This window comes from Saccopteryx bilineata, chromosome 1 (genome assembly GCF_036850765.1).
Source record: "Saccopteryx bilineata isolate mSacBil1 chromosome 1, mSacBil1_pri_phased_curated, whole genome shotgun sequence".
NCBI classification, from domain to species: Eukaryota; Metazoa; Chordata; class Mammalia; order Chiroptera; family Emballonuridae; genus Saccopteryx; species Saccopteryx bilineata.
In genome coordinates this window covers 94517972-94540295 of record NC_089490.1, presented here as the reverse complement: position 1 = coordinate 94540295, position 22324 = coordinate 94517972, and the positions used below count along the sequence as shown (strand labels likewise).

The following is a 22324-nucleotide window of genomic DNA, read 5'->3' as shown; positions in this document are numbered from 1 at the left end:
GTGAAAACTCTTCGTCCTCTTAAAGGTGTGAGGTTACTGTATTTGCAGTTTTGTTCCAGGCTTTCCTGGTGGGCTCTAGCCCACACTTCTGGGATTGCTTGCTCTAAAGGAGACTGCTCTGATTATTGGAGCCATGGTCAGCTCGCACACTGTGTCTGAAAGAAAGCATCCAGGAATGCTAGCAGTGAAAAATTGAACAAACAGAAGTGATTTTATCTGATACAGTTCCAAGGTAGAAAAAGTGGAGCAGGCAAGGTCTGTGCCAGTCCCCACCCCCCCATGGGGGGAGTGGTGGCAGCAGCATGTATACAATCATAGTAAATTGGCAGAAGAAAAACACAATAGATTCCTGGCTAGAGGGGGAGAGATAAGGCAACGTGCATGGGGGAGCCCAGAGGGGAGACATGGGCCCCTCTACTCCTCCCATAAGAGTTTCCCCTTTGGCCCAAATGGAGACTTGGCTGTGAGCAGAGGCACAGCTGGGAGTGACGTGTCTCCCTGCTCCCTGGCTTCTGTGTCTCTGTGCTCTGGGGTGAAGGAGTGTGGGAAGGGAGACAAGTCATTTCTGCACCCGTCTTGCTCTAGGCCACCTGCAGAAGAAATTTGATTGGAAGGCTGGTCAGTTATTCTTTCTTGTCCTTGGTCTATAGCCCTTCTTCGAGGCATATTAAGTTAGTGCCCATACTGTGTTTCCTAGTAGCCACACTGAGATTTACCCTAAATTTCTAACACTTGCCCATCCCCATGCCCCCAATCTATTGCTCTGTTGCCTGGTGATTTCAGTTTAGCTGTAGGGATGTTAACTTACCAGGGAAATAGATTAATAGATTACTCCATTTTCTTTAACTTCTCTTTCCTTGGCACCATTGCTTTGCGAAGATAAGGCAATATGAATAGCAGGCTCAGGAAGAAGACGTGGCCCAGGAAATAGATGGATTTATACACCTGTGGAGATAGAGGCCATCCAGGTAGCCCGAGGGCATATTATATCCCTCACTTCCTGGGGTTTCAATGGTTCCCTCCCATCCTGCGAGCAGGCCCTCATTTACCTTAAACCATTTGTCCCATGTGAAGAGGCAGAAGGCAGTCATTGAGTAACCCATGAAGAGCCAGTGGATGGTCTGCTGCACCAAATAGTAGAAGGGCTGTAGGACGGTGATGGAAGCCAGACTGTCCAGGAGTGGGCTGTCTCGAATCAGGCAGGCAGTCTGATGAGGAAGGGAAGAGGTCATCAGTGTCTCCCCTCTTCTCATATTCCTCTTTCACCCACCACCCTGAAGGCCTACCTGTCTTTCCACAATAACGATGAGGAATTCCATCTGGAAGCAGACCAGGTATCCTGAGTGTAGGCCGTGCCAGAGGGCCAGGAATAACAATGAGAGACCCTGAGATACTTCTTTACATCCAAGGAACTTGAGTCGTTTGAAGAAGTAGCTAGAGAAAAGGGTGCGTCAGGGTGAGCTGCAGATTGTCCACACACTCCCACTGGGTTCTCGGTGCCCTGAGGAGTGCAGTGGTGGTGGCTAGCTCCTTGGGGCCACCTGCAGTGAGGGAAGCTGAGCCAGCTGGTTGGCTTTAGAGATGAAAGGCAGTGACATTGACTCAGTTTAGAGACAGGAAATGGACCTACAACTTAGCTGGGTGAACTTGGGCAAGCCAGGTAATGACTAGTGCCTGCTGAGTGCTTGCTGGTGAACTGCAGTGAGCAGGGCAGACCAGTTTTCTGCTTGTGCTGCTTACGCTGTAGTGGTGGGACAAATAAACCAACATGCTTATAAATGGCCACGGAGGACACAAAGCCAGGGCCGAATTGGGATTAAAACCCAGGACTCAAAGCACTTCTATATCATGCTTTTGTTTTTCAAATAATGACAGGAATGGTTTTTGGGAGGGTAGGGGTGGGCACACAAGTTCCTGTGTAGGGGAAAGTGTGGGAATGATCGGAGGTTCTACCCAGAGGGGAAAGATAGAAGCAACAATACATTTCTGCCCTCAAATCCAGGAAAGTGGTGGAAGGTAGAGGCTCAAGTCCAGACTTCCCCGCCCCGCTGCTTACCGGGACACCCAAGCATTGGTGTTGATGTTGAAAGAGGCGATGGTGCCGGTGAAACGGGGTGTTGTTTCAAAGAGCCAGACCTTCATGTTGGCGCAGGCATCCCACTTTGCCTTTCCGTTTTCATCAAAGTCATTGAAGCCCAGCCCCGTCAAAATGCATACTCCTTCCTGAGGGAAGGACCGACTCAGGGTTCTTGCCACTCTCTTCCCGATGTCCCCTGCAGCTTGTCTATGACCCTATTTTATCTTTTCTACTTACTGTGACCAGCCAACAGGTGACGTATTTGTACAGCACAAACTTGCCCCAGATCAGCATGTACATGCAGCGGAACCAGAAAGGGCGGTTCTTTAGGGAAGAACAAACATGTGCGTTAGGTCTGGTGAATTTCCCTACTGTTCTTCCTTTCTACCCTCGTGGCTGACTGCTTCATGTCCTCCTGACAGCCTGCCTAAATGCCTCTACAACAGGCTAAGAGGATGAGCAGGGAGCCCAGTGAACATCCGTTCACCACCTTTTCCTTGGAGAGTCCCAGAAACAGCACTGTTCTTAACTCCTCTTCTGAAGTACTGAGCACTTGGGACACTAAGTACCGAGAGACTTTTATGTATTTGTGCTCAGTGTGAATTTATGGAGACAACCTACCTAGAGTGGGTATGAAACTGTTGCAAGCCTGTCAGCTGGATGGGAGCAAAAACCAGCACTTACCCCTCCCATGAATTCTGAACTCCCTAAAAGCCCCCATCTATCAAGAGAAGAAACAGGCTGGAGAGGACCAGCAGCTGCTACTCTGGGCTGTAATGCAGCAAGCTAAGAGCTGCTCCTGGGGAAGGTAAGGGGTGCTGAGAGTGCACCTGGCACAGCCCTGTGCCCACGCAGGTCATTCAGTGCTGTCTGATGAACATGTCCCGGCCGGGCTGGCATTGACACCAACTCTCACAGATCTAGAGCAAAACCAATATGCATTTGTTGATGGTCTCACCCACTTCTTGGCTATCTACATGGATCCTTGCCTGTCCATTTTCTATCTCAGGTGCAGTCACACTGCTGCTGCTTTAGTAACAACTCACTTCATAGTCTTCGGTGAGGAGATAGTTTTCTGTGATGTGGGGGCTGAGCAGGACGTAGCCGACCAGGTAGACAAGGCCCAGACTCAGGCGCCTGAGAGAAGGTACAGTGCTGGAAAGGAACAAGGGGGGGTCACTGTATGCAGAAGCCATCTGAGACGGGACGAACAGCTCCACTGCCCCAAGTATACAGGCAGTTCCTGGTACCGAGGTAGGTTCTATAGGTTTGAAAATGTTTAAGTATATGGTAAGACAAACATCTAAGTTGCATTTAATAGGTAAAAGTACCTGTTCCAACTTACATACATTCATCGTAAGAACAAACCTGCAGAACCTATCTCATTCATAACCCGGGGACTGCCTGTTCTCAGTCTCAAGGAAAGACTTCTCCATGTGGCTGCCTCTGAGGAATGGTGAATGCAAACTCGGCAAGTTACAGGGCAGGGAGGACAGCAGGGAGGGAGCAATCTGTGGTGCTTCCCCTCAGGAATACTGCAGATCTTGAGGTCTCACCCATGTCCTTAGTCTATAGCAGGGCTGAAAACCCAATGGATCCACTCATTCCTATCCTGGTTGAATTGATGCTCAAATGCAGCCTGGACCTGTTCTCAGTGAAAGGATTTTCTCTTTTTTTTTTTTTTTTTTTTAACAGAGACAGAGAGAGTCAGAGGGATAGATGGAAACAGACATCTCTTCCTACGGAGAGAGATGAGAAGCATCAATTATCAGTTTTTCGTTGTGAAACCTTAGTTGTTCATTGATTGTTTTCTTATATATGTGCCTTGACCATGGGGCTACAGCAGACCGAGTAACTCCTTGCTCGAGCTAGCGACCTTGGGTTCAAGCTGGTGAGCTTTGCTCAAACCAGATGAGCCTATGCTCAAGCTGGCAACCTCGGGATCTCGAACCTGGGTCTTCCGCATCCCTGTTTGACGCTCTATCCACTGTGCCACCCACCTGGTCAGGTTTCAGTGAAGGGATTTTTATGGTAACTAACTGTAACATTTTTCTACTGTGATATATCTTTTTTTTTTTTTTTTCCCTGTATTTTTCTGAAGCTGGAAACGGGGAGAGACAGTCAGACAGACTCCCGCATGCGCCCGACCGGGATCCACCCGGCATGCCCACCAGGGGCGTCGCTCTGCCGCGATCAGAGCCACTCTAGTGCCTGGGGCAGAGGCTGAGGAGCCATCCCCAGTGCCCAGGCCATCTTTGCTCCAGTGGAGCCTCGCTGCGGGAGGGGAAGAGAGAGACAGAGAGGAAGGAGAGGGGGAGGGGTGGAGAAGCAGATGAGCGCTTCTCCTGTGTGCCCTGGCTGGGAATCGAACCTGGGATTTCCGCACACCAGGCCGACGCTCTACCACTGAGCCATCCGGCCAGAGCCGATATATCTTTATATATACTTAAAATATTTTTTTAATGAGAAAATTTTTTTTTTAAGATTTTATTCAATTTTGAGAGGAGAGAGAGAAAGAGAGAGAGAGAAGGAGAAGGTGAGGAGGAGTAGGAAGCATCAACTCCAGTATGTGCCTTGACCAGGCAAGCCCAGGGTTTTGAACTGGTGACCTCACTGTTCCAGGTCGATGCTTTATCCACCGAGCCACCAGAGGTCAAGTGAAAATATTTTTTTAATTAAAAAAAAAAATTTATTGACTTTAGATCGAGAGACAAAGTTCAGCCTATTCCTGTATGTGAGCTGAACGGGGATCGAACCAGCAACCTTTATCAGGATGATATTCTAACCAACTGAGCTATCCAGCCAGGGCTGAAAATGGTTTTAAAGGCAAGGAAGTGACTGGTTCAGGCAAAATTCTGTGGCATAAAAGTACATTTTTATGTTTGTTAGAATGGATGTCTGGAAGTGACCTAAGCTGACAAGGGCCCACTGCCTGCAGTGAGCAGCGCAGAGTGCCTGTCTCGCAGTCCAGGGCCTGGGGGCAGAGGCCTGGGAGCCTGGGCCATGCCTGAGAATGCCGCCAGGGCTGGTCCTCAGGAAAGTCACTTCAGAAATGGCTTTATAGTGGGTGAGACACTTACACAGAGGTCTTGGCCAAGAAGGACAATTACCTGTTTGGTATCTTTCCTGGTATGTCAGTCAGTTGTCTCTGCACCAGCTTCATGTAGTGGTTCATTGAGAACTGGGGCCCTACCAAGAAGGCCCCATAGAAGTAGGAGAAACCAGCAACTTCCAGCAGGGAAGGGACACCCCGTATGGCATATTTCTGTTGCTCAGAGGACAAGGAATTCTATGCCAAGAAGAGAATGAATGGTTCAGGATAGCCTTGAATCTCCCTGCAAGAGCCAGTCTGTGTGTTGCCCACCCTTCTGGCCCACTGAACTGGTTCTTTAAACAGCCATCTCTGAGGGGATGATATAGAGAAAGTAGTTGCTTTATGTGGAAACTAGTGTGTGTAGAAACAGTTGCCTGCAGCTGCTTTTCCAAATTCTTGCTGGCATTGCTGTCTGGACTTGGTGTAAGAGCTGGATCCGGGCAAATTAGTTTGCTGATCATTGATTGCTCAGTGCTGTCTGACAGGGAGACCACATAGGCTGGGGGTGAGGGGTGGGCTCTGCCCCTGGCATTTGGGTCCAGTCTTTTGGTAACAGCCTCTCTCCTTCCCTCTGGTTTTAGTTCCTTAACCTTTCTGTGCAGGAATTGTTCTTACCTGATGTTGTCCTCCATCAAAGTAGTCAACAGCCAAACCTGAGCAGAGAGAGAAGGTATGGGTAGAGTGCAGGGAGAGGACACTGAAGATGTGACCTGTGGACTGAGGGTAGCAGGAGTGTCAGGAGAGCACAGAGTAAGTTTATGGTCACATGGGGAGGAGCCTAGGTGTAAAAGGGGAAGGTGGTGACTCATCACTTACCAATCAGTTTCAAGGTCAGAACACAATGAGGCATTGTCCACTTGATATCGTAGTTGCCAGTGGCTGTGTAATAATACCCGGCAAGAAGGTAGGCCTAGGAGAAGGGAAGTATTTATTCTAGTGTTGCTATGATTTATTTCAGGGGTCCCCAAACTTTTTACACAGGGGGCCAGTTCACTGTCCCTCAGACCGTTGGAGGGCCATACTATAAAAAAAAAACCTGAACAAATCCCTATGCACACTGCACACATCTTATTTTAAAGTAAAAAAGCAAAACGGGAACAAATACAATATTTAAAATAAAGAACAAGTAAATTTAAATCAACAAACTGACCAGTATTTCAATGGGAACTATGGGCCTGCTTTTTGCTAATGAGATGGTCAATGTGCTCCTCTCACTGACCACCAATGAAAGAGGTGCCCCTTCTGGAAGTGTTGCAGGGCCTGGATAAATGACCAGGGCTGGATAAATGACCTCAGGGGGCCGCAGTTTGGAGACCCCAATTTATTTTCTCCCTGCTCTGAAATCTCACGTATTCTTTCCTTTCTCCCAGTGTCGTCATTAAAGGATACTGTATTAGAAGTTCCTATAAATGGAGACACTGAAACTGTAAAGGGGAAGACCTTTGTCTCAAGATTTCTCAGCAAAATGCAGGTTAAATTGGGCATTTAGATGCTTAGGTTCTGTAGCTAATTCTAAGTTGATTTTCTTTTAAAGATTTTACTTACTGATTTTTTTTTTTCAGAGACAGAGAGAGTCAGAGAGAGGGATAGATAGGGACAGACAGACAGGAACGGAGAGAGATGAGAAGCATCAATCATTAGTTTTTTGTTGCGACACCTTAGTTGTTCATTGATTGCTTTCTCATATGTGCCTTGACCGCGGGCCTTCAGCAGACCGAGTAACCCCTTGCTCGAGCCAGCGACCTTGGGTCCAAGCTAGTGAGCTTTGCTCAAACCAGATGAGCCCGTGCTCAAGCTGGTGACCTCGGGGTCTTGAACCTGGGTCCTCCACATCCCAGTCTGACGCTCCATCCACTGCGCCACCACCTGGTCAGGCTTTTACTTATTGATTTTAAAGAGAGGAGAGAGAAGGTGGGGTGGGAAGCATCAGCTCATAGTAGTTGCTTCTTGCATGTGTCTGGACTGGGCAAGCCTGGGGCTTTGAACTGGTGACCTCAGCATGCTCCATCCACTGCGCCACCACAGGCCAGGCTCTAAGTTGATTTTCTGCCTTGCCTTTAAGTGACTCTGCTCATCGATAGCTGGGCTAATCTTGGTCAGAATCAAAGAACCGTCACGCACAACCCTCTGAAAAGAATTAGCTGGCACCCCTTTCCTTGAGGCAGGTGAAGTATTATCACTGCCACCTGCAGATGAAACACCTGGGGCCCAGGTAAAGTGACCAACGTAAAGCCATACTGCTCAGTGTTATGGGGAGAAAGGATCAGAAATTTTATCTCCCAGTTCACTGCTTTTTCTATACCAAAGTCCCTCAGCCCTTCCCAACCCTGCACTGCTGTCAGCTGTGACTGAGCTGCCAAGGGAAAGATGTTTACCATCTGGAAACAAAAGGTAGTGAGAACGGCAGTGACGGTGCGGCCCATCAGTCGCAGGATGAGGAACTGAAGGATGACACATAACAGGGAGTGGTAGAGCTGGGTTCCTGGGTGCAGAAGAGAGCACATTTTAGCTGTTTTTGTTTTTGGGTTTCTTGTTTTTGTTTTTTTTGCATTCTCACTCATGCTGAAACTTCTAAACACAAAGAGAATACATAAAGAAAAACTACTTGGATATTAGGATATCTTTGTCTAAATAGCCGCATGTTCTGAAGAAAGGGAAGGAAATTAATTATATAATAGAAGGAACTGTCATGCAGTTACTGTATTTCTGAATATCTGAGCGCAGGCTTGCTCCTGAGGGGTCTGCTTGGATGTGTTATCCGGATATAGCCACAGCAGAAAGAAACTGATGTTTCTTTATTGATGGGGTCTGGCAAAGGTAACCACTCTCAGAATGCTTATCTAAGAGGACTGTACATAAAAGAATTTAAGCTGTATTCCTGTCCATACTAATACTGTTTTTGCAAGCAGAGCATTATATTGTAACTTCCCTATCCATATCCAGGAAGTTTGCTCAAGTTTCTTCCTTCCCACGTGCCCTCTGATTGTGGGGCCTCTGCCAACCCAGTGTACTTACCAAAGTTAAAATAAGCAATTGAGAGGCCTGTGAAGGTGTGGAAGAGGTGGATGAGGTAGCTGTCCTTGTAGAAAAGGTAATGCCGATAAAACAAAGCCAATGGGTAACCTGAGGGGAGAGCAGAAGAATGTTAAGTATTTGTGGCTGGTATGCTCCCAATTTTGTTTTGGAAGTTTATCTGGCATGAAAGCCCAGAAAGGAAAAACATACATTATATGGATGTCAACAAAGAAGACAATATCCTTCAGAATCAAGTCTCTGTAAATACATTATTTATTTATATTTTATTTTATTTTATTTTTTTTATTTTTGCATTTTTCTGAAGCTGGAAACAGGGAGAGACAGTCAGACAGACTCCCGCATGCGCCCGACCGGGATCCACCCGGCACGCCCACCAGGGGCGACGCTCTGCCCACCAGGGGGCGATGCTCTGCCCATCCTGGGCGTCGCCATGTTGCGACCCTCCTGGGTGTCGCCATGTTGCGACCAAAGCCACTCTAGCGCCTGGGGCAGAGGCCACAGAGCCATCCCCAGCGCCCGGGCCATCTTTGCTCCAATGGAGCCTTGGCTGTGGGAGGGGAAGAGAGAGACAGAGAGGAAGGTGCGGCGGAGGGGTGGAGAAGCAAATGGGCGCTTCTCCTATGTGCCCTGGCCGGAATTGAACCCAGGTCCTCCGCACGCTAGGCCGACGCTCTACCGCTGAGCCAACCGGCCAGGGCCTATATTTTATTTTTTTGTCACAGAGAGACAGAGAGAGAGAGACAAAAAGACAGGAAGGGAGAGAGATGAGAAGCATCAATTCTTCGTTGTGGCATCTTAGTTGTTCATTGATTGCTTTCTCATATGTGCCTTGACTGGGGGGTTCCAGCAAAGCAAGTGACCCTTTGCTCAAGCCAACAATCTTGGGCTTCAAGCCAGTGACCTTGGGCTTCAAGCCAGCGACCTTTGGGCTCAAGTCAGCAACCATGGAGTCATGTCTATGATCCCATGCTAAGCCAGCGACTCTGCACTCAAGCTGGTGAGCCCGTGCTCAGGCCGGAGACATCAGGGTTTTGAATATGGATCCTCTGCCCCATTCTGATGCTCTATCTACTGTGCCACTACCTGGTCAGGTTGTAAATATATATTTAAAACTGAAGATGGCCCTGGCCAGGTAGCTCAGTTGGTTAGAGCATGGTCCTGATGTGCCAAGATTGCAGGTTTGATCCCTGGTTAGGGCACATACAAGAATCAACCGATGTCTGGCTAGGTGGTGGTGCAGTGGATAGAGCATTCATCTGGGATGCTGAGGACCCAGGTTTGAAATCCTGGTTGCTGGTTTGAGCATGGGATCATAGACATGACCCCCATGGTCTCTGGCTTGAGTCTAACATCGCTGGCTTGAAGCCCAAGGTCACTAGCTTAAGCTCAAGGTTGCTGGCTTGAGCAACGGGTTACTGGCTCTGCTGGAACCACCCCCCCATCAAGGCACATATGAGAAAGCAATCCATGATCAATTAAGATGCTGTAACGAGGCCCTGGCCAGTTGGCTCAGCGGTAGAGTGTCGGCCTGGCATGTAGGAGTCCCGGGTTCGATTCCCGGCCAGGGCACACAGGAGAAGCACCCATCTGCTTCACCACCCCTCCTCCTCTCCTTCCTCTCTCTCTCTCTCTCTCTCTTCCCCTCCCGCAGCCGAGGCTCCATTGGAGCAAAGATGGCCTGGGCGCTGGGGATGGCTCCTTGGCCTCTGCCCCAGGCGCTAGAGTGGCTCTGGTCACAATGGGGCAACGCCCCGGAGGGGCAGAGCATCGCCCCCTTGTGGGCAGAGCATGGCCCCTGGTGGGCGTGCCGGGTGGATCCTGGTCGGGCGCATGCGGGAGTCTGTCTGACTGCCTCCCCATTTCCAGCTTCGGAAAAATGAAAAAAAAAAATGATGCTGTAACGAAGATTGATGACTCTTATTTTTCTCCCTTCCTGTTTGTCCCTGTCTGCCCCTCTTTCACTAAAAAAAAAAAGAACCAATAAATGCATAAATAATAAATAAGTGGAACAACAAATTGATAATTCTCTCTCTCTCAAAACAATAAATAAAAATAAAACAAACACCCCCCTGAAGAGAATAGTCTTATACAGAAGCAATAAAGACTGGGTCCGAAGGCTAGGTTTCTCTTATAGCCTATTAAATATCACTAAAGATTTTCTCTTGCATTTTTCTTCAGTATTGCAAGGAATTGAGGATACACAACTATGCCCAGAAACACTATTTTATGATTTTATGATCTATTATAAAATATATATATTTTTGTATTTTTCTGAAGTGAGAAGTGGGGAGGCAGAGAGACAGACTCCACATGTGCCTGACTATAGGATCCACCCGGCAAACCCACTAGGGGGTGATGCTCTTTCCATTTGGGGCGTTGCTGTGTTGCAACCAGAGCTATTCTAGCGCCTGAGGTGGAGACGGAGCCATCCTCAGCACCTGGGCCAACTTTGCTCCAATGGAGCCTTGGCTGTGGGAGGGGAAGAAAGAGATAGAGAAAAAGGAGAGGAGGAAGGGTGGAGAAACAGATGGATGCTTCTCCTGTGTGCCCCAGCCAGGAATTGAACCCAGGATTTCCACACGCCAGGCCAATACCTCTACCACTGAGCCAACTGGCTACGGCCTGCAATTCTTGCTTTTAAATAGTAAGTTGCCGTTCGTTTATCACTGGCAATATATTTGTGAGTTTGGTTAATGGTAATGCTTAGAAGAGTGTCATGCACAAAGAAAGCACTCAATTATTGAGTAAGTAAATGGATAATCTTGTTGTATAATTGGCTTATGTCCTGGTCTTTTTTCCTATACTTACTTTTTTTTTTTTTTTTAAACTTATGATCACAGCCTGTGTACTTATGTAACCTATTTTTTCACATAACAAGAGTATCCACCATTTGATCTTCCTGGTGTCAGGATTTGCTAGTGTTTTTTGACTGCTATTCTCATAACGGGCCAGAATCTTCATCAAATTTTTTTTTTTTTTTTTTTGCATTTTTCTGAAGCTAGAAACAGGGAGAGACAGTCAGACAGACTCCCGCATGCGCCCCACCGGGATCCACCCGGCACGCCCACCAGGGGCGACGCTCTGTCCACCAGGGGGCGATGCTCTGCCCATCCTGGGCGTCGCCATGTTGCGACCCTCCTGGGTGTCGCCATGTTGCGACCAGAGCCACTCTAGCGCCTGGGGCAGAGGCCACAGAGCCATCCCCAGCGCCCGGGCCATCTTTGCTCCAATGGAGCCCTGGCTGCGGGAGGGGAAGAGAGAGACAGAGAGGAAGGCGCGGCGGAGGGGTGGAGAAGCAAATGGGCGCTTCTCCTATGTGCCCTGGCCGGGAATCGAACCCGGGTCCTCCGCACGCTAGGCCGACGCTCTACCGCTGAGCCAACCGGCCAGGGCCTTCATCAAATTTATAGCTTCATGTAAGTTGCTAATTTTATAGATAGATATCCTGTGGATTACTGGCTCATTCATTTATTCAACAAATGTTTATTAAATGCCGACTATATGCTAGGTATTGTGTTTATAGATCACATAATGAGGGACAAGATGGTATGTAATCATTTGTTTTATAGCTAGCTAAGGTGAAGTGATATAGTATTACTAGCTCAAGGGAGAAGGAGACAGCTATGACCCTTTCACAGTCAGATGAATGTGCAAAGGAATAGAATCAAATCTCAGACATATCACATATCAAATTTGGCAGGGACAGAACACATCAGCAAGTATTGCTAAGAACCAGAGCCAGGTACTAGAAAGTATACAGAATAAGATCTGACTGCCGGCCCTGGCCGGTTGGCTCAGCGGTAGAGCGTCGGCCTAGCGTGCGGAGGACCCGGGTTCGATTCCCGGCCAGGGCACACAGGAGAAGCGCCCATTTGCTTCTCCACCCCTCCGCCGCGCTTTCCTCTCTGTCTCTCTCGTCCCCTCCCGCAGCCAAGGCTCCATTGGAGCAAAGATGGCCCGGGTGCTGGGGATGGCTCTGTGGCCTCTGCCCCAGGCGCTAGAGTGGCTCTGGTCGCAACATGGCGACGCCCAGGATGGGCAGAGTATCGCCCCCTGGTGGGCAGAGCGTCGCCCCTGGTGGGCGTGCCGGGTGGATCCCGGTCGGGTGCATGCGGGAGTCTGTCTGACTGTCTCTCCCTGTTTCCAGCTTCAGAAAAATGAAAAAAAAAAAAAAAAAAAAATCTGACTGCCTTAAATCTTTTGCTGTTTGTTTGTTTATTTATTTGGAGAGAAAGAGACAGGGAGATGAGAAGCATCAACTTGTAGTTGCAGCACCTTAGTTGTTCATTGATTGCTTCTCATATGTGCCTTGACTGGGGGGTGCCAGCTGAGCCAGCGACCTTGGGGTTTTGAATCTGGGATCTCAGGGTCCCAGGTCGATGCTCTATCCACTGTACCACTATTGGCCAGGCTTTTGCTGTTTGTTTATTGACTGATTTATTTTTTAATTTTGTTCAGTGATAGCTGGTGAGGCTGAGAGACTCCCGACTGGGATCCAGCAAGCCCACTAGAAGATGATGCTCTGTTCATCTGAGGTGTTGCCCTGTTGCTTAGCAACTGAGCTCTTCTTAGCGCCTGAGGCAGAGGCCATGGAGCCATCCTCAGCACCCAGGGCCAATTCTAAGTTGAACCATGGCTGCAGGAGGGGGAGAGAGAGAGTGAGAAAGAGAAAGAAGTGAGAGGGGGAGGGGTGGAGAAGCTGATGGTCACTTCTCCTGTGTGCCCTGACTGGGAATCAAATCTGGGACATCCACATGCTGGGCCGATGCTCTACCACTGAGCCAATTGGCCAGGGCTGCTGTTTATTTTTATTTATTTATTTATTTTTACAGAGACAGAAAGTCAGAGAGAGGGATAGATAGGGACAGACAGGAAGGGAGAAAGATGAGAAGCATCAATCATCAGTGTTTTGTTGCGACACCTTAGTTGTTTATTGATTGCTTTCTCATATGTGCCTTGACTGTGGGCCTTCAGCTGACCGAGTAACCCCTTGCTCAGGCCAGCGACCTTAGGTTCAAGCTGGTGAGCTTTGCTCAAATCAGATGAGCCCGTGCTCAAGCTGGTGACTTCGGGTTCTTGAACCTGGGTCCTCCGCATCCCAATCCGACGCTCTATCCACTGCACCACCGTCTGGTCAGGCAGTAGTAACTTGCTGAGCTTTCAGTGTGCCTGCCAAGAATAGTTGTTTTTCTTTACTGCAGGATTTATGAACTGTATCTTTGCTTTAAAGTGTAAAAATAGGCTATAAGACAAGAGCAAGTGTCTTGGGTGCTTTCTTTAATTTTTTTTTTATTAGGTGTTTTCTTATAGACTTTGGTGTTTAGCCTGGGAACATCTTTTCTGGCCACTCAAGGCCCTTAGTACTATTTCCTGTTTTCAGGTGTATTTTGGGGGAGTGGAGGTTGTTGAGTTCCACATAGATAGGTTAAGTATTATTGACACTAGTAAACCCACATTAAGAAGATGGAGCGATTGGCAGAAAAATAAAAAGAATGTAGCGGGCCGTTTAGGTTACTGAGAACATTAAGATCATAACGGAGAACAGCAAAGCCTGGATTGAAGCCACAAAGAGGAAGAAGGAACTGTGTTGGGGTGAGTTGCTGTGACAACCCAGAGCTGGTTTTGAGTGTGTAAACACCAAACCTTGCTCTTGGCTGCTGCTCAGCTCAGCAGGCTTTGGAGCCTGGTTATCCAGTCACCCCTTTAGGGATGTGCTGGGGTTTTCTGGAGGGTGTTGTCCCACAAGGTATTTCTGAGTCTTAATGTTATGTGGGAGTCAATGTTTAATATAGTGGCTACAGTCACCTGAATAATTTTTTTTTATTGAGGGTAATCTCCTTTATTTTATTATTAAATTTAATGCAGTGACATTGGTAAATCAGGGTACATATGTTGAGAGAAAACATCTCCAGATTATTTATTATTTTTTTATTTTTATTTTTATTTTTTGCATTTTTCTGAAGCTGGAAACAGGGAGAGACAGTCAGACAGACTCCCGCATGCGCCCGACCGGGATCCACCCGGCACGCCCACCAGGGGCGATGCTCTGCCCATCCTGGGTGTCGCCATGTTGCGACCAGAGCCACTCTAGCGCCTGAGGCAGAGGCCACAGAGCCATCCCCAGCGCCCAGGCCATCTTTGCTCCAATGGAGCCTTGGCTGCGGGAGGGGAAGAGAGAGACAGAGAGGAAGGCGCGGCGGGGGGGGGGGGGGGGGGCGGGTGGAGAAGCAAATGGGCGCTTCTCCTGTGTGCCCTGGCCGGAATCGAACCCGAGTCCTCCGCACGCTAGGCCAACGCTCTACCGCTGAGCCAACCGGCCAGGGCCATCTCCAGATTATTTTGACATTTGATTATGCTGCATACCCCTCACCCAAAGTCAAATTGTCTTCCATCACCTTCTATCTGGTTTTCTTTGTGCCCCTCCCCTCCCCCCCCTCTCCTTCCACGCCCCATCCCCCCCCACCCCTCGTTACCATCACATTCTTGTTCATGTCTCTGAGTCTCATTTTTATGTCCCATCTATGTATGGATTCATATAGTTCTTAGTTTTTTCTGATTTACTTATTTCACTCCATATAATGTTATCAAGGTCCATCCATGTTTCACCTGAATAATCTTTTTTTTTTTTTTTTTTTTTTTCATTTTTCTGAAGCTGGAAACAGGGAGAGACAGTCAGACAGACTCCCGCATGCGCCCGACCGGGATCCACCCGGCACGCCCACCAGGGGACTACGCTCTGCCCACCAGGGGGCGATGCTCTGCCCCTCCAGGGCGTCGCCATGTTGCGACCAGAGCCACTCTAGCGCCTGAGGCAGAGGCCACAGAGCCATCCCCAGCGCCTGGGCCATCTTTGCTCCAATGGAGCCTTAGCTGCGGGAGGGGAAGAGAGAGACAGGAGGGGTGGAGAAGCAAATGGGCGCTTCTCCTGTGTGCCCTGGCCGGGAATCGAACCCGGGTCCTCCGCACGCTAGGCCGACGCTCTACCGCTGAGCCAACCGGCCACGGCTCACCTGAATAATCTTTGAAAAAACAATGAGCCTGACCTATGGTGGCGCAGTGGATAAAGCGTCGACCTGGAAATGCTGAGGTCGCCGGTTCGAAACCCTGGGCTTGCCTGGTCAAGGCACATATGGGAGTTGATGCTTCCAGCTCCTCCCCTCTACTCTCTCTGTCTCTCTCTCTCCTCTCTAAAATGAATAAATAAATAAATAATTAAAAAAAAAAAAGAATCAAGAAAAAACAATGAAAGGCCTGACCAGGCAGTGGCACAGTGGATAGAGAGTTGGACTGGGATGTAGAGGACCCAGGTTTGAGACCTCGAGGTTGCCAGCTTGAATGTGGGCTCATCTGGTTTGAACAAAAGCTCACCAGCTTGGACCCAAGGTCGCTGGCTCGAGCAAGGGGTTACTCGGTCTGCTGTCAAGGCACATATGAGAAAGCAATCAATGAACTAAGGTGTCCCAATGAAAAACTGGTGATTGATGCTTCTCATCTCTCTCCGTTCCTGTCTGTCTGTCCCTATCTATTCCTCTCTCTGACTCTCTCTCTGTCTCTAAAAAACAAAAACAAAAAACAATGAAAGGTCTTGGTAGCTCAGCTGGATAGAGTATTGACCCCATATGCCAAGGTTGTGGATTCAGTTCCCTGTCAGAGAACACACAAGAGTCAAACAAGGAATGCATAAATGAGTAGAATGAAGAATTAGTGTTTCTCTCTCTCTCTCTCCCTAAAATCAATAAATAAAAATAAAAATAATAAAACCAAACCAAAACAATGAAAGTACTTCCTCCTCCTTCTCCCCACCCGGGAGTCTGATTGGGTGGGTCTGAGTGATCTGATGGGCAGCCAGGGTTAGGCAGCACGGCTGCACTAATATCTTAGTGCAAGGCAGCAGTATACCAGGTCCTGAGAATAAGATTCTGAGCTTCATGACTGAGAGTTGCTATCTTTCCTTTAATAGCACCTATGAGGAGGTTTGTTTTATAAACCTAATTGGGAGCTTTTTAAGGACTTACTTGGCAGTACTATAACAGTTTCTTCTTTTTGTTTGTTTTTAAATGGTTATTTTATTGATTTTAGAGAGAAGAAGGGAGAAAGAGACAGGAACATCAGTAGGTTCCTATGTGTGCCCTGACTGGGGATCAAATCAGCAACCTCTGTGCTTTGGGATGATGCTCTAACCAACCGAGCAATCTGGCTAGGGCACTGCCTTTTGTTTTTTCAAACAAGAGCCTTCAGAAACTTGTAGCACACGCAGGACAATGACCTAATCGACCCCCTAAACCCGAGGATCCCACACTAGAATGGGAGCATTTCAATAGCAACACCTAGGCCGTTTTAAATGCTGTGATCTTAAAGCAGACTGCAGGAATACACACGCTCTGGTTGTGTTCAGGGGCTCAGGTCGTCAAGCACATGGAATGTATCCAGCTGTGTTCTCCAGTCAGTCACTGGACACCTACTCAGATCCAACTGCTGTTGGTGTCAGAGACTGGGATCTACCACAACCTAGTTGCTAGTAGAACTCCTTATTCTCTGTACAATCATTGTGAAATTACTTATTAATTCCAAAGGTTCTGAAGTTTCATTTGAAAAAATAGAAATGGGATGTTTTCAATAAGTTTCTTAGTCTTTTCATCCTGTATTGCTATTTCTGGGCTCTGTGGGAATAGGATATGACCCCATTTGATTAGTCAGTGGTTTATAAGACTGGTGAAAAGAAAACAGAGCATGTCTTGGCAAGTGTGAGGGAGAATATAGAACTAGAATTGTTATGTTGACTTAGCCAGATACAGAAAACCAGCTCAGACACTATACAAAGTTAATATAACATCTATAGCATATAGTAGAGATTTTCAAACTTTGTAGTCTCAGGACCACTTTATACTGTTAAAAAATTACTGAAAACTTCACACAACTTTGTTAGTGTGGATACAATCTATTAATATCTACTATATTAGAAAATAAATAAGAAAATTAAAAAATATTACTAATCATTAGAAAACCGTTTATATGTTCATGTAAATATTATACATTTTTTTGTGTGTGACAGAGACAAAGAGAGGGACAGGTAGGGACAGACAGGAAGGGAGAGAGATGAGAAGCATCAATTCTTCATTGCAGCACCTTAGTTGTTCATTGATTGTTTTCTCATATATGCCTTGATCAGGGGGGCTACAGCAGAGTGAGTGACCCCTTGCTCAAGCCGGATGAGCCTATGCTCAAGCTGTCAACCTCAGGGTTTGAAACCTGAGTCCTCCACATCCCCCTCTGACGCTTTATCCACTGCGCCACCACCTGGTCAGGTGTAAATACTATACTTTTAATGAAACAATTATATTTTCCAAAACAAAACCATTTAATGAGATTGGCATTGCTTTACATTTGTACATATTTCTAGCCCTTTTCTAGCTAAACAGAAGATAGCTGGATTCTCAAATTTGCTTCTGTATTTAATCTGTTGTAATATGTTGTTTTGGTTAAAATATATGAAGAAAATCTGGCTTTACACAGATTTAGCATTAGAAAGTGAATCAATAGCCTTTTCAGATAAGTTTGGATATTCTTTTTTTTAAAGATTTTATTTATTCATTATAGAGAGGAGAGAGAGGGAGAGAGAGAGAGAGAGAGAAGGGGGGAGGAGCAGGAAGCATCAACTCCCATATGTGCCTTGATCAGGTAAGCCCAGGGTTTTGAACCGGCAACCTCAAGCGTTTCCAGGTTGACGCTTTATCCACTGCACCACTACAGGTCAGGCTGGATATTCTTCTTTTATACTACACCAAAACTCAACAGGTAAAGTAGTTTCTTAAAGGTCAATTGCAGCCCTGACTGGATAGCTCGGTTGGTTGGAGCATCAATGCTGAAGCACAGAGGTTGTCGGTTCGATCCCTGGTCAGGGCACATACAGGAACAGATCGATGTTCCTGTCTCTCTCTCTCTTTCCTCTCTAAAATCAATAAAATAAACTAAAAAAAAAAAGGCCTATTGCAATGTGGAATCTGCAGCAATCATATCAATGACCTTTATTCATAGTCTGTTATGTTAAAATCCAGTGGTCTCTCATGTGCTTTGACTGCATCTTTTACCTAGGCATGGTTTTTGTAACATTGTGCACTGGTCATCTGGAAAATATTGGTTCACTGCATTGGGCAGATCTTTCAAATATTGACAACATGTTATTAGACTACAGTATCAAAAAAAATCACATCTTTTGCCTGACCAGTGGTGGCACAGTGGGTAGAGTGTTGACCTGGGATGCTACAGTCTCAGGTTCAAAATCCTAAGGTCTACTGGTTTGAATGTGGGATCATGGTTGCTGGCTTGAGCCTAAAGGTCACTGGCTTGGCTGGAGCCCATCACCCCAGTCAGGGCACTTATGAGAAGCAATCAATGAACAACTAAAGTGCCATAACTATTAGTTAATGCTTCTCATCTCTCTCCCTTCCTGTCTTTTTTTTCTCTCTCTCTAAAAAAAAAAAAAAAGGAAACCACATCTTTTAACATCACTATTTATTTTCAGCAGAAAGAAAAGTCTTTATGTATTGGGAAGTTGTCAAGCTCATGGTTGCAGATGCAAGTTTTCCAAAATCCTAATTTTCACTTGAAAGCTTGAATTTTATCATTGACTAAAAATACTGTTAGTTATTTTTCTTAAAGACAGGTTCACAATGTACATTTTTAAAAAACTATCCGTCAATGCCCATGTCTAAATAATCCATGTCTAAGTTTGTCTGTCATTTCTTTTTCCAAGTAAAAATGGTGTTCCATGAAAGAGAAGCTTAATTAAACATGTAACTCTAGCAACTGCACATAGCAAGTTTTTTTTTAAAATTTTTTAAATTTTATTTATTCATTTTAGAGAGGAGAGAGAGAGGGAGAGAGAGAGAGAGGAGAGAGAGACGGGAGGAGCTGGAAGCATCAACTCCCATATGTGCCTTGACCAGGCAAGCCCAGGGTTTCGAACTGGCGACCTCAGCATTTCCAGGTCGAGGCTTTATACACTGTGCCACCACAGGTCAGGCCAAAGCAAGTTTTTGAGTGGACATATATCTTGAGTTCTCTGGGTTCTCTTACTGCTTGATTCTTTCATCCTCTGACCCAGTACTTCTCAGTCAGTAGTGTATAGACGGTTTCTCAAATTTCCCCTCTGTTATGGACCAATACTTTTGTAATATACAAAATCATGGGCTTGGATGATGTGACACTGTCATATTGCTATGGAAGTTCCTAAATGTTTATTCTCATTTTTGTGTTTACTTTCACTGGCAAATGGTGGCCAAATTCAATTTTAATAGATTGTACTAATCTACTTTTTTTTGTCTCTTTCTCTCTCTCTTTTTTTTTTTTTAGTGAGAGAAAGAGAGAGAGATAGACAAGACAGGAAGGGAGAGAGATGAAAAGCATCAACGCATAGTTGTGGCACCTTAGTAGTTCATTGACTGCTTTCTCATATGTGCCTTGACTAGGGGGTGGGAATGGGAGGCCCAGCTGAGCCAATGACCCCTTGCTCAAGCCAGTGACCTTTGGGCTCAAGCCAGTGACCATGGGGTCATGTCTATGATCCCATGTTCAAGCCGGAGACCCCACGCTTAAATCGGATGAGCCCACACTCAAGCCGCTGACCTCACGGTTTTGAACCTGGGTCCTCAGTGTACCAGGCTGATGCTCTATCACTGCGTTCCTGCCTGGTCAGGTTTTTTTGTCTCTTGCAATGATGGCTTTTTTCTGGCTCCTAAATATGGCCAACCTCCAAGATTCAGTCTTGGCCTTTATCATACTTACCATACTGCTGCTTTGGAAACTTCTCTACTCTCATGTGACTTAATATGATTTTTATGCCAAAACCAAATCCACACCTTTAATCCTAACTGCTCAACTTTCAGTCCCACATGTCCTACTTTCTAACTGGACTTAGTTTGCTACTCATACCATCTTATACTCTATAAAACATCACTTTTCCCTTAAATCAGCCTTCTCTTGCCTTTTTTTTTTTTAAATTTTATTTATTTATTTTTAAGTGACAGAGAGAGAGACAGATAGGGACAGACAGACAGGAACGAAGAGAGATGAGAAGCATCAATCATCAGTTTTTCGTTGTGACACCTTAGTTGTTCATTGATTGCTCTCTCATATGTGCCTTGACCGCGGGCCTTCAGCAGACCGAGTAACCCCCTGCTTGAGGTGAGCCTTGCTCAAACCAGATGAGCTGCGCTCAAGCTGGCGACCTCGGGTCTCGAACCTGGATCCTTCCGCATCCCAGTCTGACGCCCTATCCACTGCGCCACCGCCTGGTCAGATCCTTGCCTTCTTTTTTTGTTTATTAATCTCTCATCACCACCGCCTTTCTCTTGTGCTGCAGTACCCACATTTATTTATTTCCCCGGGGGAGTGCAAGCACAGTCCCCCCACTATAACAAATTATAGTCAAGTTCCCCACATTGGGGAAATCATAGGGGCCAGTATATCTGGAGTGCAAAGGTTAAGCCTTGCTTTGGGAAAACCACCTTTGTGATCATGGTTTCTCCCCTGCCAGGTAAGTATAGCACCCACCTTTAAACTCTTGCCATGGCTTCCTACTTGGTCTCTATCTGCAGCCTCATACTCCCCGTAATCCTACATTAGAGTACTCTTTTTTCAACTGCTCAGAAACCACCACTGACTCCCAACCAATTACTCAACAGAGTACCAATTCCTAAGCCTAAGATTCAAGGTCTGTCTTCTAAACTGCATTTCTAGTTAAGCTTCAATTTTTTTACTTCAGCTAAAACTGATCTTGTTTTGGTTCAAACATATCTTGTGTCTTTTGTCCCTAGACTTGAGCTCATGCCAATCCCTTACTTTCTCCAACTACCCCTCTACCAAGTGAAATGCTACCCATTCTTCAAAATTCAATTCAAAATGAAAACAAACAAATAAAATAAAACTAAAAACAAAACCCAGTTCAAGTATCCCCTTCTCTGTGGCTATGTCTGACCACAGTGTACTCATAATCATGTGTATTACATCTTAAGTGAATGGCACTTAGGACTAAGACTCATTTGGCAAATGACTGTATGTATACTACAATATGTCATTCCATACTTTTTTTGTTTTGTATTAAAATGTTCATGCTTATAATCTCTTTTCCTGTATGCCCTCTTATGTCTTTGGATTTCCCACAGCTGCATATCCTATATACCTTTTCTGACAGATTGACCAATAGCTATTGACATGTAATAGCTGCTTGTCCTTGAATGTCCATTTCCTCATCTGTGAAGGGATATTACTAGTGCCTGCTTCAGTGAATTGTTGTAAGGACTAAAGTAAATAATGCATATAAAGTAACTGCACAGTGCCCAAAATATTTTAAGTTTCACAAAATTATACAAACACACATTCACATAAAGTTAGAAGGAGATAAAGCAGGCTTTATCTGAGAAATTCTAGGGCAAGTGGGTATCGAAGCTTCTGAATCTAATCTTTTGTTCTGTGTGACAATCAAATGACTAAGGGATTTCCCTGTCATCTACTTTTCAAAAGAAGATACATAGCATATTATCTAAAATGAGGGTACCATTAAATTTAATTTTCTAAATAAAACTTAAACAATAAAATAAAATAAGGGTACTGATTATGGTTTGCCAAAAGCACTTTCTGTAAAATGCAATGCATTATTAAATTAAGCCACTGGATTTTTAAAAGTACACAGACTTTGGAGTTAAGACAGATCTCAGTTTAAATACCTGGTTCTGCTACTTACTGGCTGTCACCTAAGGTTGGCTGATTAGTTAACCTTTTTGGGCCTCAGTTTCATTAGTAAAATGAAAATGTACCTCAGGATTTGTATATTAGGCTTGGTACATATTAGATGCTCAATAAATATGAGATTGCTTCACCTCTGCTTTCACCCAATGATCTCACCCAGCCACTTGGCTTTACATATATACCATCTGTTTGCTGATGCCTCCCAAATGTTCATCTCTAGCCTAAACCTCTTCCCTGAACTCCACACTGTATAACCTACTTGACAAAGCCCAAACTGAAGTGCTGACATACGTCCCTCAATAAACCTGCTCCTCCCTTAGCCTTCCCCATTTCAGCAAACAGCATCTTACCCTTCTGTTCACTCAGGGCTG

The 22324-nt window shown here is 46.0% G+C and overlaps 1 protein-coding gene and 1 non-coding gene across 3 annotated transcripts in view; both read right to left on the bottom strand.

Annotated features, from left to right (window-relative positions):
* Nucleotides 1-185: 185 nt before the first annotated feature.
* Nucleotides 186-22324, bottom strand: part of LPCAT3 (lysophosphatidylcholine acyltransferase 3) — a 46425-nt gene continuing 24286 nt past the window's right edge. Inside the window, exons 2-13 of one of the 2 annotated variants that reach the window (XM_066260185.1) lie at nucleotides 8187-8294; nucleotides 7547-7653; nucleotides 5988-6081; nucleotides 5787-5824; nucleotides 5188-5366; nucleotides 3124-3232; nucleotides 2315-2401; nucleotides 2057-2223; nucleotides 1287-1434; nucleotides 1050-1208; nucleotides 809-945; nucleotides 186-615 (exon numbers count right to left, since the gene is read on the bottom strand). In XM_066260185.1, the coding sequence (XP_066116282.1) occupies nucleotides 829-945; nucleotides 1050-1208; nucleotides 1287-1434; nucleotides 2057-2223; nucleotides 2315-2401; nucleotides 3124-3232; nucleotides 5188-5366; nucleotides 5787-5824; nucleotides 5988-6081; nucleotides 7547-7653; nucleotides 8187-8294 (1313 nt within the window). In that variant the 3' untranslated portion in view covers nucleotides 186-615; nucleotides 809-828. The remainder of the gene's footprint in view (nucleotides 616-808; nucleotides 946-1049; nucleotides 1209-1286; nucleotides 1435-2056; nucleotides 2224-2314; nucleotides 2402-3123; nucleotides 3233-5187; nucleotides 5367-5786; nucleotides 5825-5987; nucleotides 6082-7546; nucleotides 7654-8186; nucleotides 8295-22324) is intronic. The other variant, XM_066260177.1, reaches the window with a different exon arrangement.
* LOC136321406 (U1 spliceosomal RNA) lies at nucleotides 20591-20750 on the bottom strand. Its single transcript, XR_010728660.1, has one exon. It is a non-coding gene; the product is annotated as a U1 spliceosomal RNA (small nuclear RNA).